This window comes from Suricata suricatta, chromosome 6, assembly GCF_006229205.1.
Source record: "Suricata suricatta isolate VVHF042 chromosome 6, meerkat_22Aug2017_6uvM2_HiC, whole genome shotgun sequence".
Classification (NCBI taxonomy): Eukaryota; Metazoa; Chordata; class Mammalia; order Carnivora; family Herpestidae; genus Suricata; species Suricata suricatta.
Window position 1 is genome coordinate 107,776,145 of NC_043705.1, and position 17,002 is coordinate 107,793,146.

The 17,002-nt window shown below is 37.5% G+C and overlaps 1 protein-coding gene across 9 annotated transcripts in view; it reads left to right on the forward strand.

The window, feature by feature from the left end:
* CSNK1A1 (casein kinase 1 alpha 1) overlaps positions 1–17,002 on the forward strand; it is a 44,349-nt gene extending 27,347 nt beyond the window's left edge. For 2 of the 9 annotated variants that reach the window (XM_029943074.1, XM_029943082.1), the window contains 6 exons: positions 2,720–2,859; positions 4,235–4,313; positions 5,293–5,367; positions 8,724–8,830; positions 9,642–9,790; positions 11,536–11,622. In XM_029943074.1, coding sequence (XP_029798934.1) covers positions 2,720–2,859; positions 4,235–4,313; positions 5,293–5,367; positions 8,724–8,830; positions 9,642–9,790; positions 11,536–11,570 — 585 coding nt within the window. In that variant the 3' untranslated portion in view covers positions 11,571–11,622. The other 7 variants (XM_029943078.1, XM_029943083.1, XM_029943079.1 and 4 more) reach the window with 6 other exon arrangements.

Here is a 17,002-nt window from a genome sequence, read left to right on the forward strand (position 1 = left end):
ACACAGAATCCAGACAGGCTCCAGGCTCTTGGCTGTCAGCATAGAGCCTGATGCAGGGCTCGAACTCATGAACTGTGAATTCAGGATCTGAGCCAAAGTCAGATGCTTAACTGACTGAGCTACTCAGGCGCCCCTAAAGATATATTCTCATATGACTTCCTGAACATTGACTTTTTCCGTGTTTGGCTCTCCCTTTCCAGATATGCGGCTCTTTGGTTGTATCCTTGGTATCACATGGTGTCCTGTAAACACTTCCATTGTGTTTACATTCATTTTAAAATTCAAAGCAGAGAACTACTAAAGAGGCTTGATAGGTACCAGAAGATAATGAACTACCAAGAAATTAAAATTCTTTTAATGTTAAGTAGCTTTTTTTTTCCAGTTGTTTGTTCTTAAAATAAGTTACCTTTGCTTAGCAGTGAAATTAGTTTTCCTGAATTATTTCCAATTTTTATAAGGAAAACATTTAAAGTTGTTTTGATATTAAACATTGAGATATTTGAGAAGATAGGGTTTGTATTTATTTTTTGTTTTCTTAATAAACTACATTTCATCCCTTAAAGTTGTGGAAAGAAAGAACACTAGTGAACACTGAGCTTTTATAAGAACAATGTTTTAAGAAGTTGTGAGAAAATGTCTGGTCTTGAGTTGCAAATGGAGCAACTGAATGTAGACTTGGACATGAAGGAAACTATCAGATCTAATTTGTCAGAGTTATTCTTATTTTCGCCTCCATTTTGAAGTACCAAAAGAAGCAATCCTAGAAAACATCCTTTAGAGGAGAGTCTCTGTCCTAATTACCTTTTGTTTAAACTCACGTAATTCTCATGGGTATTTTTTTTAAAAGACTATGGAACTGGATGTCTTTCTATGTTTGTTTTTTGCCTTGTTTTCTTTTCAGTGTGAATCTGCAGGACTTAAGTCATAATTTTTGGTTTGCTTAACAGAAATGAATTTTGCTTATTTAATACTTGTGCACTGAACCCATTTTCATATCAAGAGAAACGTAGGAGTGTGAGCTTTATTTCTCTTTGTGTTTTATAAGACTTTCTCATAGTCCTCTAATAGTGTAATTACTGAGGAAGGAATTTAACCTTACTCCATACATCTCATTCTCCAGTTAAAATTTACTAAAAATTTGCTCTTCGTTTTTTCATAATAGACCAGGAGAAAATAGGTATGTCTTTGTTAGCTTGGTGACACAAACTCAAACTTCAATGTCTTTTCCCATCCAATGTACCAAAAAAGGCCTGCCTTTTTAAAAAAAAAAAAAAAATTTTTTAAGTAATTTCTACCCCAGCATGGGGCTTGAACTGAAAACCCCAAGATTGAAGATTTCATGTTCCACCGACTGAGCCAGCCAGGTGCCCCTCCATAGAAGTGTTTTTTTATCCTCCTTATTCCTTTTTTTGTTATTTTAAAATTTTTTAATGTTTATTTTTGAGAGAGACAGAGCACAAGTGAGGAAGGGGCAGGGAGAGGGAGACAGAATGTGAAGTAGGCTCCAGGCTCTGAGCTGTCATTGCAGAGCTCAAGGTCAGGCCCAAACTCACCAACCATGAGAACATGACCTGAGCCACCACCACCCCGCCCCCGTTGCTTTATTCCTACATACACCATAAGAGGCTAGGTGATGGGTTTCCTAGGATATCACAGATTATAAACTGGGCAGAAAGACTCAAAGTCTGCCTAAATGGAAAGAAGAACTACAAAATGTAGGCACAACTAGGGAGAAAAAGTCTAGGGCTGTGTACCAAAAGGGCACCTAGCCTGCCCGTTGGATAATCTTGTAGACATACCCTTAATAAGTGAATTTACGATAAAGACTAAAATTTGAAATAAAGGTTATTTTGCTTTAAAATTTATTGGATTTTTTCTTTTTTTGTCAAAAATAGGGTTTTTTTGTTCAAAAATAAGCTACATTATAAACATATCTTATTCCCTGTGTGCCATATAAACAAGATAGCACTAAACATTTTGTTCTAAACCCCTAGTCTAGGTTTTAGTTAGGTCCTTTAAACTGCAAATTGTAAGTTATCTTGGGGTAAAGGGATACTAAGTGCTTTTTTTTTTTTTTTTAAGATTTTAGGTCAATTTATTATATTTCCCAGAAGTTTAACCTGATGAATGGATAAATGTCAGTGGGAAGTAGTAGAATGTAATGCATGCTTGTTTTAAAATGCTTATTTTTTTGTTAATAAAAGTCTTGGTTTTGTTGTCAATATCAAACTTTCAAAGTTGTCTTATTTTAGATAATGAACATTCTGTTGCTATATTGAAGGAAGAGTAGTAGCCTTTGCAAAATGGAAGAATTCCAGATAGCTTACGTTTGGCTTTTGAAACCTCATGCTTGTTTACAAACAGTAACAGGATGTCAGGTTTCACTATGGCACACAGCACACTTGTCAACTCGCCTGGGAAGCATAGATGTTTCTCTGCTACTTTTCTAAAGACAGGCTCCTCCTGAGTGTGTAGTAAACTGGGCCTGTGACGTTGGTTCAACTGACAAGGATCAACCACTTTACTCTTTTTAGCTTGACTTATTGACTGAGAATTAGTAAAAACTTACTGGAGTGTTAAGTTTGTTCATTATCTGTTTTACTTATGCTACTTTATTTTGATGTAGTTGAACAAGATAGACTAGATGCTGTTTAATGAATAAGCAGCAGTTCACTTGAGCAAGGTTGGAAACCTAATATCCCTCTATTTTCTTTTAAAGTTATTCCTTATTGATTTTGGTTTGGCCAAAAAGTACAGAGACAACAGGACAAGGCAACACATACCCTACAGAGAAGATAAAAATCTCACTGGCACTGCCCGATATGCCAGCATCAATGCGCACCTTGGTATTGAACAGAGGTAAGTTTCAAAAAGGAATGTGTTTATCAGATCCATAGCAAAAGCCACTAGTGTGTTTTTGAAATATTTTAACTAGTTTCTTAAGATATCTCAAGATGTCTCTTGGCTAGAGATTTGAAGGACGCTTATTAACCTTTTACCTGTTGCTTCAGTCAGTGCTGAGACACCAGTTAAATGAGAGACTTTTTGTTTCTTGAGGGTTGTCTCTTCGGGAGAAAATGTTGCATGATGGAAAGTTAAAGCATAAATGTAATTTTATCTTGATGTTTATTAGCAACTGAAGACAGTAGTGCTTATTTTCCTAATGCTGGTCTTGAAACTTTCTATTTTAGTGATGCAAGTTGTTTTGGAGAATATTGTTTTAGTTACTTAGTTTTATAAGAAAAATGTTATCAGAGTCCTAATGGGCCAAGAGGGAGTTGGTGGGCTGCCTCATGTTCTACTCATTCTCTCCTTCATCAGTTAATAGGATCTGGTTTGAAGTAAACGTTGTCATGATCTCTGTCCTTTTTCTATTTCTTCTATTTTCTATTTCTCATCTTTCATATTCCCTTCATCTTTTATCGATCAATTTTTGTTCTTTAAAACAAGCATAGAAATGATAAGTGGTATGCTTCGGGAACCTCAAGATAAGGATCTTAAGCTTAGGAAATGTGCAATGTGTATGCGTGTGTGTGTGTGTGTGTGTGTGTGTATGCGTGTGTGTGTGTATGTGTATGCGTGTGTGTGTGTGTGTGTGTATGCGCGCCTGTGCATTATTAATTGGCTTTGAAGTGTTAATTGGGGCGCTTGGGCGGCTCAGTTGGTTAAGTGTCCCACTCTTGATTTTGGCCCGGGTCATGATCTCACGGTTCATGAGTTGGAGCCCCGCATGACTGTGCCGATACTGTGCATGGAACCTTATTGGGTTTCCCTCTCTTTGCCCCTCCCCTGCTTGTGTTCCCCACCTCTCACTCGCTCGTTTGCTCTCACTCAAAAGTAAATAAACTTTTTTAAAAAATGAAATGCTAATTTATTTCAGCCTCCTTCAAGTTAGTTTTTATGAGCTTCTGGAGAACTTAAAAGTGTCCTACCACTTTGTACTTTGTTCTTCCATCTTCATTGACCTCATTTAGAAAGTTGTTTCGCTAAATCCCTTTTGCTCTTTAGAAATTTAATTGCAGGACTGTGTTGGATTTTATAATTTTGTATTCTGTGAGAAGATTTTGTTTAGAAGTAGTTCATGATGAACTTTTTTATTACTTTAAGTACCTTCCTTCACAAGCCACCAAATTTCTCATTCTCTTTGCTTGGGAAAACTTCTTGTGTACCTGACTTTTTTCCATATGCTTTCCATAATGATTCCAGCTCATAAATTAACATTTATCTTTTCTAGTCGCCGAGATGACATGGAATCATTAGGATATGTTTTGATGTATTTTAATAGAACCAGCCTGCCCTGGCAAGGACTAAAGGTAAACCAGACTGCCATTACCAGTTTTTTTTTTGTTTTGTTTGAAGAATAAAAATACACATTGGAGAGGAATTTTAAAGTCCCTTTCAACATAAGGCTTTCGGAGAGTAAATTAACTTTATTTTTACCTTTTATTGGGAAAACAAAATCTGATCATTTCTGCAAGAATTAAGTTAATAGAACCACATAGTGAGGCCTGAAGAACAATTTCCTTTAGGACAGTAAGCAGGTACCCATTGGTAACCAGTATCTTTATCTGAATGGAAATTGACGTGGGCTAATTAAAGGTGGAGGCTTTCTCATTTTGATGTGTTGCCAGTATGTTGAAAATGTAGACTTTTATGTATAGTAAAACTGGTTCATCTAGTAATACTACTAGCTGTATTGTTTAATTATCCTAGCATTTGGTCCCATTAATTAGGAGTTTCACCTTGATTTTTCTGACTATCTGTTAATGATAAATTCGCTGTGTCCTAGAATTTAATGGCTATCCTGATACTTATTGTTCCTTTAAAAGAAAATGGTCCCTGTGTCTGTTTTAGCATCTGTGATTTAGATAAATAATTCTAACATTGGAAAAATATTTTGACATAACACGACTTACTAACGTTAGTAAATGATGAGCACGTCTGTTGGTATTGATCTGCTTATACCATTGCCCTTGTGTTGAGTATTGATTATGAAAAGATATTTCAGATTTAACTTCACCCATTTTTACTTAACATCCTGTTCCTATTAGACTCCCCCTTTCCTAGTAGCTAAAAATGTTCTTGAGGTAGAAACACATGTGAAGAGCTAACAGTTTGGGGAAGGGTTGGGGAATGAATGGGTGTGTTATATTTACTTCGATTTATTTTTAATTCTAAGTTACGATATCTCTCAAATTTCAAGTTTACATTTATGTCTAGTGGGTTAAAGTAACCAGGTTCTTTTCAGTTGTGTTGACTGTGTCTATGTGGTTTGATTCTTCTTTTCCACAGGCTGCGACAAAAAAGCAAAAATATGAAAAGATAAGTGAAAAGAAGATGTCCACTCCTGTTGAAGTTTTGTGTAAGGCAAGTGTGCAGGAGGCCTTTTTCTTCCTTCCTCCCTCCCTCCCTCCCTCCCTTCCTCCCTTCCTTCCTTTCCTCTCTTTCTTTGTAAAAATCTAAATAATCCAAGAAAAGGGAGCATTTTACTTGCTGGTCCTGGAACTTAAACATTCTATTAGGTAGCTAGCAATTACCATTTTTAATTTACTTTTTGATGATTCTAAGTATCTTTAAGAGTAGCTTGAACATATGAGTCATTTTATTTTATTTTTTAACATCTACTTATTTTGAGAGAATGGGAGAGAGAGAATCCTAAGCAAGCTCCACATGAAGGGCAGAGCCTGCTGCTGGACTCCATCCCACAACCTCAGGATTGTGACCCAAGCTTAACTATCTAAGCCACCCAGGCGCACCCCTTTAGGAGTCATTTCAAATAAGCATTTTATGTTTCTGGTTTGTTTGGGCTCTGTGATCTGTTAAAAATTAGAAGGAAAAGAGGACATGTAAAGTTTTTTAGTGGAACCTCACCAGTTAATAAGAAAATAAAGAAATATTCTCATCCCTAAACTGGTGCCAGAAAATAATGGATATTGGCAGTTGGCAGACCTATCAAGCAAAGAGTAGCGAAACCAAGGCGTATCACAGTATTCCAAAATACCCAGTGTGTGACCGAATAGGCTACCGTGTGAATCAGGCTCACTTCTCTTAAATCTCCAGCTTTGTCGAGAAGCCTAGGTGTTGAGAGTGGAGAACTATCGGTGTCGTGTTGGATACCCATGGTCTCTTCCATAGAAAGAAAACCACATGGGGCGCCTGGGTAGCTCAGTCGGTTAAGCCTCTGACTTCGGCTCAGGTCAGATCTCAAAAAAAAAGATACTAAAAAAAAAAAAGAAAAAGAAAACCACATGGTCATTTTTGAGACAATGGTGTGACTGGTATAATTAAAAACCAGTATGTAATTATGTAGTTGGGTATTGCGAGGTCAGCATGGAGCTGAAATAGTACTTTGTGAAAGAGGGAAAGTAGTGATGTTTTTATGTCTCCCTATCCACAAATTTCCTTTTCCCGTCCCCAGATCTACAGTTAAAAGTGGGATTGGGGTGGCTAAGAAAGAGACTGTTCTTCTTTGAGACTCTGGGATTTATTTTAAATTATTAAATACATTGTAGTCCTGAATAAAATGTTCATGTGTTATAGTGCACCCAGATAACTTTTTTTTTAACTTTTTTTTTTTTTTAAATCTTTGTTCAAGTTTATTTTTGAGTGGGAAAGAGAGCACGGGGAGGGGCAGAGAGAGACAGGAGACCAAGAGAATCCCAAGCAGGCTCTGTGCTGTCAGGGCAGAGCCTGACGCAGCGCTCCATCTCATGAACCATGAGATCATGACCTGAGCTGAGATCAAGAGTTGGATGCTTAACCTCCTGAGTCACCCAGGAATACCCCTCCCCGCAACTTGAAAATCTGTGTGCTTCAGATTTTCTGTACGCCACTATTTCTATGCAACAGAATGATTCATTTGGCTTGCTGGAATCGTCAGCCATTTATATAGGAAGAGGAAGGGAGTATTAGTATATTGTCTGCTTTTGGGTCATATCTTAATTTTGATCTAGAAATTGTGAACTAGGTCTGACTTTCTGGATTAGCCACATAATTGATTCAGGGTACAGTGAACACAAAGTGTTAGTATTATTAAAAAGTAGTGAGATTGTTTTCAGTCTCGTTACAGTGGTAAGTACTTACTTCATATCTGCATTAGTTATGGCATCGGTAGTTTTCTTTGGCGAAGGTTTTGCCTGCTGTCATAGGTATCGGTTAAGTGGCCGACTTCAGCTCAGGTCATGATCTCATGGTTCGTGGGTTTGAGCCTTGCGTCAGGCTCTGTGCTGACAGCTCAGAGCCTGGAGCCTGCATCGGATTCTGTGTCTCCCTCTTTCTTTGACCCTCCCCTGCTCACACTCTGTCTCTCTCTCTCTCAAAAATAAATAGAGGTTAAAAAATTTTAAAATAAAAGTTTAAATAAACAAAATGTACAATATATTCATCATGTTAGTTTCAGCTGTGCACTCTTGAGCAGTGAAATAGCATAAAAATGAAGTCTGTTTACATCAGATGCAGTCAATAAAAATGTTGCAGGTATATCCATTCTACCCCACCTTCGTTTTCTGCGTGTGAGAAATTTCTCAAAACTAGAAGGTTGTGGGAAGAGACTCCCTCTTTTAACTTAAAACTCTTCACATTCACATATATTTGAGGGAAGAGATATAGGGATTTTTATTCTAATATTTTGCATTTCTACATTGCTGATGGCAAAATCTTTTAGTGATTGGTACATATAGGCTTTAGGGGTGCGTGGGTGGCTTGGTTGATTAAGCATCTGACTTCATCTCAAGTCACAATCTCATGGTTTGTGGGTTCTAGCCCCACATTGGGCTCTGTGCTGACAGCTCAGCCTGGATCTGTTTCTGATTCTGTATCTTACGCTCTCTGCCCCTCGCCCGCTCATGCTCTGTCTATGAAAAATAAACAACAAAAATACAGGCTTAAAGATGTTTATATATATTTTTGAGAATCTTTCCTAAGAAACTGAAAATGACAAAAGTTTATGCTCACAGGGGTTCTTATTAGTATTGTTTAGAAAAGAGAAACATTTTAATTGCCTAAATGGCCAGTTACAGGTAGCTAGTTAAGAAGGATGTATTCACTGGTTTGGATATCATGTGGGCATTCAGAAGCTTAAGAAGAGGTTGGAGAATTGCACAAAAAGATACTTGCAATATAATGTTGGTGGAAAAACAGTAATAGTATGTATCTAATAAAATAACAGTTACAGAAAAAAGGAAAGGCCGTCCCAGTCTTTGCAGGACAAAGCCTTGGATTGAGCTGTATCACAGCAGTGGGTGTGCTGTATGATTGCACTCTCGGTGGTTTTACTTTCCTTTTTATGTAAGTATATACTACTACAAGACAGAAAGTAACTCCAGAGTCTGAGAGAACGTGCCTGTTCACTGTGCCTAGGTGGCAAAGAACATTACTGGCCTGGATTTTGTCGTTTGTGCATTGTTCCCATTGAATTGTTAGACGTTGATAAAATAATAAATTAACAAATGGGATATCTAAGTTTTTTAAGAACATAATACAGTAGGGGAAGGAACCGTATTTCCTCTGGACATGATAAAGTAGTCAGGACAGTGAACTTGTATTAAATTTATGAGGATACCAAGTCATATTAGTTTAGTTCTCAGATTTTACGGCAAAGTAGTAAGTAGTAAAGCACTCAAAAACAATTTTTACTTGCATTTAAGTACATTTATTTTTCTGTCTTAAATAAGTTTGTTTTTGTTTTTGTTTTTTACTTTGTGTTTTAACTCTTGAACTTGTAGGGGTTTCCTGCAGAATTTGCCATGTACTTAAACTATTGTCGTGGGCTGCGCTTTGAGGAAGCCCCGGATTACATGTACCTGAGGCAGCTATTCCGCATTCTCTTCAGGTGAGTTTTTAAGGTGGTTTTAAGACTCCAGGGGTCAGTCAGATCCACCCAACACCTCTGGTTTGGGATGGAGAAACAGTTGACTCAAGCTCAAAATATCTAACCTTTCCATGATAATTCGTGTTGTAATAAAGTGGCTGTTGGGGGCCTTTCGAACTCTCCAACTTTGCTATAGAGCCTGATTTAATATCAACATTAACAGCAATTTAAAGATGCGATAGTTACGGAGTGTATGATTGTGTGGAGGCAGGCCTCATGCCCTCAGGTTCCCCAGTGCAACCCAGAATTGGTCTTAAATGGATGGGGGAGGGAGATAGAGAACATGTGGCTGGAAATCTTAGGTGGAAGAGAAGAATTCGGGGGAATTCTCTAAGCCCAGGAGAGTCTTCTTCCAAGCCACCAGCATGCACATCTCCCCCTACCCCAAGCTTGCATTCTCATACCCACTCTGAATGTGTTCTTGTTGATGTTTCCCTAGATGATTGCCAGCCTGACTGTCTGTTGTCCATGCTGCAATTCATTCCCACTCCCCTGCCTCTTTAAAGAAAGTTCAAAGTCAGCTTCTTTTTGAAAAAGGGGAAGATTAATGTGTGGTGACATTTTTCTCCACTTGTGACTTGTAAAAAGTGGAATTAATGAACTGAAGAGTTACAAAGTCATGTGTATGGAAAGATTTGTTTTAGAGGCCACCATAATTAGGGGGAAATACTGCCATTTTTCTACAAATTGCCCTCCCTGTTTTGGAAGTTCAGTAGAGTGTTTGCCCAGACTCCATTAGTAAAGGATTAACACAGCATTGTCTGTTTTCCAGGACTCTGAACCACCAATATGACTACACATTTGATTGGACAATGTTAAAGCAGAAAGCAGCACAGCAGGCAGCCTCTTCAAGTGGGCAGGGGCAGCAGGCCCAAACCCCCACAGGCAAGCAAACTGACAAAACCAAGAGTAACATGAAAGGTTAGTAGCCAAGAACCAAGTGACGTGACAGGGAACAAATTGAACACAAAATTGGGTAATTCGTTCATTTCTAACAGTGTTAGATCGAGGAGGTGGTTTTGAAATAAGTAAAAATTTGGCTCTGTGTTTTTAAAAAAAGACGTCCTTGGAAAATTTGACTACTAACTTTAAACCCAAATGTCCTTGTTCATATATATATGTATATGTATTTGTATATACATATATGTGTGTATATATTATATCATTTCTCTTGGGATTTTGGGTCATTTTTAACAACTGCATCTTTTTTTACTCATTCATTAACCCCTTCCAAAATAAACATTTGGTGTTGGGAGTATGGTATACTCAATCAATCCAAAATCCTAGACCTAACACTTGTTGATTTTTAATATGAAACTGATTAGCCATGGTATTTTGACTATCAGACTAACGGTGTTAAGAATTTTTCTGCATGTTAATGCCTTAGCATTTAAAATGGGAAATTGCGAACAGGATCTAATTTCCAGAGGTGCGGCCGGCATTGCCCCAAGTGTCTATCTTCTCAGTTGTGGAGCATCTCGTTTAGGCTCTTAAATGCTCAAATAACTGAAAAGCTCGACACATCTCTCCTAGTCAAAAACCAGGTCTCTCTTTTAGTTGCTATTTAACTGCATAGGTTCTTAATTTTAAAACACGTGTTTTGTTTCGGGCTTTCTTTTCTGGAACCTCACAAATATTCAGGGTGTGGGGGTTCATTGTGGAATTGAATTCTGCAGTTAGGTCTTGCAAATTGGTGGGAGGGAAACGGGGCAAATGCCACTAAACTGCCTGTCTATTTCCTTTCTGTCCCTGGCACCCTTGGTCCTGCTAAGGGAGTAGAACTGTTAGGGCACGTTCTGGGCACTGTTGCCATACAGTTCGACTCCTATGTTTCATGGTTTTTGTTTGCTTTACTTTTCCCCTTGTTGCCCCCTTTCTGGGGCTTACCTCCTGATACCTGCCTACTTTCTGGAAGCGGGTGGGCAGGTACGGTTTGGTTTTTGGTTTCTAGTTATTTCGTTTCTGAATGACTGCTCTAGTCTGAACTTACTCTTCTTTGGTCTATATTGTATTTAGACAATTTTGTAATTTAACAATGGACTCCGACCTGAGGAGACTTTTCAAGAAGTAGAACTCACCGGTGTCATCCTCATCCCAGCAGCTCGTCTGTTAGGAATGATGCTGAGAATTTCCTATTCCACATTTCTGTGCTGGGGAAGGATTCACAGTTGAAGGCTTCATGTAAAGGGGGAGGTTCTTAGGTGATGAAATTTCAGCTCAGGACAGCAAGCACTGATGCTTGCCTCTGCATCTCAGCTGGGACTTAATTGTCCCTTTTGAGTGTTTTAATCATTGTCTAACTGATCACAGTGCCAAACCCTTAATGAGGTAGGCAGCTAGCTAGTGGCACTGAGAAGTGGTCCTAGCCATGTCACTTCTCTGAACTTAGAACTTTTGTTACACCCGACAGCTCTAGGGTATTTGCTTTTTTTTTTCATAAAATGAAACCAATTTTTGCCTAAAGCTAGCTGGGATAACAGGATCATCACGAATTGCTGTTTCTAGAACTGAAATTAGATCGAAATCTCATCTGACCTAGAACATTTCACTTCAGGCATTCAGCAGCCTTCAGAAAGAATTCTCTTATTTTGAGTTAGTCCCATTGTTAGTTTACTGTATGTCTCTTTCTCAATAAACAAGCAGAATTTTTCTCCTGCCTTATTTAGGTCTTAAAGATGAGAAGTTGGATCCACTGAGTTAGTATGTTTCCTTGGAAAAAGAAAATTGTAATTAAACTTAAGTTTAATCCTTAATCTTGTATTGTTAACTATTTTTCATAAAAGCGACTTAAAAAATCATATACAATTTTCAGGGCACCTGGCTGGCTCAATAGGGCCACGTGTGACTCTTGATCTCAGAGCCTATGTTTAAGCCCCACGTTGGGGGTAGAATCTACGAAAAAAATAATAATAATAAAGAAAAATTCTTAATAAAATTTTCATGGCAATAATAGGCACAGGGTTTATATAAATTGTTACATAAACATCAACTTGTAAAATATTGAAAAATTGGATTTTTCATATAATGCATCACTTAACCATCTACTGCTTTCAGAGAGACATTTTCAAGTGGTGTATTTTGATTCCAAGTGAAATCCTGCTTGCTACTAAAATGTACCATTCCACAGAATACAAACAACAGAATTGTGTTTGATCTTTGGCATCTCGAAATGTTTGTTTTATCTCGGATCTAGAGCTTTGTGCCTCAGACATATCTCACATGAAACTCCCTCAGTATAAAGCCATGAAATTGTTGCAGGTTTGAGTGTGGCATGAAATAGGTATGGGGAGCCTACTTCCCTAACCCTACCCGTATTGTTTGGACCATCTCCTAGGAAATCTATGAAGCCTGGAGTTTGAAGACAGTCCCTCTAGGTTACTTACTCGCAATTTCAATCTCTAAGTGATAAGGGTGTTTAAAAGCGTATTATGCTCTTAGAGTCCACTACAGTCGTGTTCTTACTCCAGGAAAAGCTCATGCAGCTCAACTCTTCACTAATTCCAGGAAATCCTTTCAGTGAGGATAACATCATATAGTACATTTTTCCAGTTAAAATTTTAGAAGTTTACATTTTTCCAGTTTAAAATTATACTCTCTGAGGTTTTCCAAAGCAGAGAATTCGGTTTCTTAAGTGAATCTTCAGCACATAGAAGTGTATACTGCAGGGATCGCCAATCCTGGAAAAATCCCCTAACTGGCTGACGACTATACTTGACATTATTAGTTTTATTTTTTGGAAATTTTATATAGAATGTTTCTTCCATGGAAAGGTGTAGTAAGTTGTTTCAGCAGTTGACTGAGAATGTCCAATATGCCTTTAAAGTCTGTGATTTAGCTAAGATGGGTTTATTATGTGTCATGGACTTCTATCCTAATTAATTTTCTAAAGAAAAGATCTTCTGAAATACTCCATTCCAAAAGTAAGAAGGTGTTTCTCAGTTCTCATAAAGCCCACTGTGATCTGTACTAATCTTCAGTGCTCATGTGCTGTGAGATTATAATTAGTGTTTATACCTGTTAAAGAGAAAAGTAAAAGATTTGCATCTGAGACACTTCCAAATTCATTTCGCTTCCTTTTGTTCAACTATACGTGATTACCAGGAGAGTTTGTAAGACCTTTAAGAAGTACTAAAGGGAAAGGAAATAGTTTTAGGGCATTCAGAATCCAGTTAAGTTCACCATTTCTTTACTTGAGGTCAGAGATGGGGAGATTTTCAGAAGGTAGTGAAGCCAAAATTGGGTTCTCACATAATTCTGTTACCATCTTAATCTCTCTGTTTGCTACTCCAGCTGTTGATTCTGAGCATAGTTCTATCTATCATAATCACATACATGGATGTCAGATTGTTGACAATCAAAAGGATAGAAATATTTTTCCATCACATTCTCCTACCATGTCCATGGTCTTTCTTGAATTACCTTCCAGTATTTGCTGGGATTCACCTACCATTTATGTCTAGCTTAACTTTTTCTGACTTCACCAATTGCTGCTAGGAACGTGGCTGGTCACTCAGTAACGTAACCCAAATCACAGGGGAAGACCTTGAAATAACCTGGAGACTGATCTTCTCTGAATATACTCAATCTAAAGGAGTGCCAGGGAGCTGCATCTGCTTGCCAAAATCTTTGTCAGCTTTTTTCACTGTGGACAATACAACTGGAGAGAAGAGCTCCATAACCCATCAGGAAATGAGGAAGAGTGTGCACAAGTTGATTTGTGGTAATCTGAACGAAGCTCATGTCTCCAAGTCTGGCTGGACTTAGGATACACGAATGTTGCAGACTGTCTGGATGATCCCACAACAGTCAGAAGATCTAAAGGAGTACAGTGTTGCTGTGACTCAGTGGTGTATATAATGCAGACCTTCTGCCAGTTGGGAAAGGAATCAATTGTAACAGGTATTTCAAAGTTCAACCACCTCAGTATTCTGTAATAGGGAAGAGCAGAAAAATGAGATACCAGTTTTTTTTTTTTTTTTTTAATGCAGTTCAGGGGGTAATGTGTGGCTTGTATATGTAAGTCGTCATTTATCTTATTTATAGGAGTAACAATAAAATCTATTTACTTTATCTTTCCCAACATTTTTTTAGTTCCATTTGGGAAAGGTTACTGTAGTTTTGTTTTTCTTTTTGAACTTTTATAGTGCCAATCTGATTTAGTATTCTCCAAGTTTGATTATGATTTCTGTGCAACCAAAAAAAAAAATGACTTGGGCGTGTTAACTAATAATAGATGGTATTATGTCATGAATATGAATACTCTATTCAAACTACTACTAGGAAAGGATACTGAAACTTAAAAGGCCCTTCACAGACTTCCAAGACTTACTATTATGTAAATATCCCTTTGAACTAGTTTATGGTTCTATTAAAAAAAAAAACCAGGGACATCTGAAGTGAATTCATAAATAAGAGCCAATGTATACTTTTCAGATTTTGGATTAAGAGGTAGAATCTCATTAGTTACATAAACATTTTTTTCTGGTGCAGATTTGAAAAGAAATTTAAATGTAGCTATTAACTCACTGGCTTACAGTGATGGTCCAACTCAGTTTTGACATTGCTTTTTTCTTTTTTCTTTTTTTTCCTTAGGAACAGAGGGATCCATTTCTTGTCATAACTGTTGTTGCAGTGAACATGGGTGTTTGGACTTTCAGAAGCCAGGACACAATACCTACACTACAAGATAAAAACCAAGGACTCAATGCACACTGGGAAAAAAGAATGCTTAGCACTTTGAAGATTGAATGTTGAATACTTGCTGAATACTCCCATTGAGATTTTTCCTAAACAGACTTCAGGAACATCCTAGGACAATTCTCTGGAGAAACCTTGATGATCCCTGGGTGGAGTATCCTACCATTGGCCAATCCGAATAGTTAAACTTGGATTTGACTGCTCTGTTCCACCAGGAATATTTCTAGGCTAGCCTTTATCTGGTTCCTAAGCAATTGTAATCATTAACTGACCTAGTAATTTCTCAAATATCAGATTCAAAGATGAACAGATACAGTTCTTATTTAGGTCTAATTTTTATCCCTACTAAAGACACAAGAGTTTTCTAATATTTTGACTCCCAATGTAAGTTATGTTTTCTTTGTAGTTAGTGATAGCAGTTTCTATTTTAAAGCTGTTTGGATATTCATCATAGTAATTAAATTATTCAATATAATGCAATTGCATAGCAAGCTATGATAAACAATTTTAGTAGTTGTGTAAACATTTTTCATTACCATATTTAAGACTAATTTCAGGACTTGAAATCAAATCCTTGTGATGGTAATGGTCGTCTCCAGTTAGCTAATTTGTAGTTTTAATTTGCTCACGGTATTCTGTATTTTAACGTTAGAATTATGTTACAGAATATGGTCTTAAAGTTTAATTCAGGTTTGGTTTGAAAGCCTTTTCTTCTTATGCCTACTTTGCTAATTCTCTTTACTAATATGCACCAAATAATATTCCTTGTGAAGATCATTTTTAGAAAGTTTCATAATTTTTTATTTTTGGCATTTACTTTATGAGTTTAGTACTTGGGCAGCCAACAGAGGTTTATTTTGTGCCTACTCTGTTAGTGTAGAGAGAAAGAAGTGTACAGCACTTATTTGTCCTCAGAGTTTTAGCACGATATTTTTTTTTAATGAATGAAGATGACTTTCTGCACTCAAATGAAAAAATTCCTAGTTAACGAGGGAGACCTAATTTGCCAAAAAATGATATAGAAATGTTTGGTGTTATCTTTGGGGAAAAGCATACATTTTAGAAGCATATTATTTATCCCACAAAGCCCCTTGAAAGTGGTCCAGCAAATGTTTGAGAAGCACAAAAGGAGGAGTTTACGATTAATAAAAACTGGTTTCCCGGCTGCATTTGGAAGTGAGAGGTCACAGTGGGCTAGGGGGTGCTATAATGAGGCCAGCTATAGGGGTTTGGAAGGGGATAAACCAAGGGGTGTGGACACCCCCAAGTGAGGGCTTTTGGTGAGAAAAGGTGGTACTGATGGGGTTGTCAGGTTTTTGCTGAGGCAGAGGCATACTTCCTTTTTTCCTTGAGCCATAGAGAAAGCTGGGAGATTCTGTAGAGGTAAGCATTTCCTGTCTGTGGTCTTTTGCCACAGAAGGGAACATGCAGTACCTAAAGCTGGTGTGTATTCAAACCTGCCCATATGTGAAAGTCTTAATGAGCCTGACTGTGGCAGAGGAGGGTCTTGTTTACGGGGTGGGAAGGCTTAGAACACAAATAAAGCCACAAAAACAAAAACAAAAGCCTCACTCGGTTAGATTTTCAATTGAGGCAAAGCTTGACTTCTTAATGTAATTGATGGAAGTAAACCATTTTTGAAGACATAAGGTTTCTGTGATAAAAATATACATACCAGGTTTATGTTCTCTGGAATAACCCAGTTATGTCTTGAATACACTTATTATTAAAGCTATTCCTCTTCATTTGTAGCCGGAGTAATGTGCAGAAAACTTCCTGTACATAGTATGATTAAAACTGTGCACTGTAGTTTTTAAGGCAAAGCAATCTTATTTTTCATCATTTGAGAAGTATTTGAACACATTGTATGCTCTAGGTACGAGAAATCCAGGAATAAATAAAACAGGCTCATTGGAATTAATTTGCAATGATTCTCTGGCCTGAGAAGCGTATGCTGACTGGGAAGGCTTTGATTGACTGTACATCTCTCCTATCCAAAGGCGTCCAGAACAGAAAAGTTTTTGTTTGTAGTTTTCAGATGAGCTCTCATTTTCAAACAGATGAAAATAACACGAGTCACCGTTCTAAAGTAAATATTAGCCCAGTTCCACCCAATTACCCAATTTTGGGTGGGGTTTTTAAAAATCTTTTTGAACTTGGAATTTTAACATTCTTTTTTCTGTTTCGATTTTTTTTTTTTTTAACAGGTTTCTAAGCATGAATCAAGGAACAGAAGAAGCAGAGCAGATGATCGGAGCAGCATTTGTTTCTCCCCAAATCTAGGAATTGTAGCTCATGTGTACACTTAGACAGTGGTTGTGAACAACCACTTCCTGGTGTAAAGAACTTCACTTCAGTACAAACTGGCTCCGGGCAGCATTGGTGATGCCGCGTCCCGAGTTGTAGCCGCTGTAATTGTGAATATTAACTGAGATA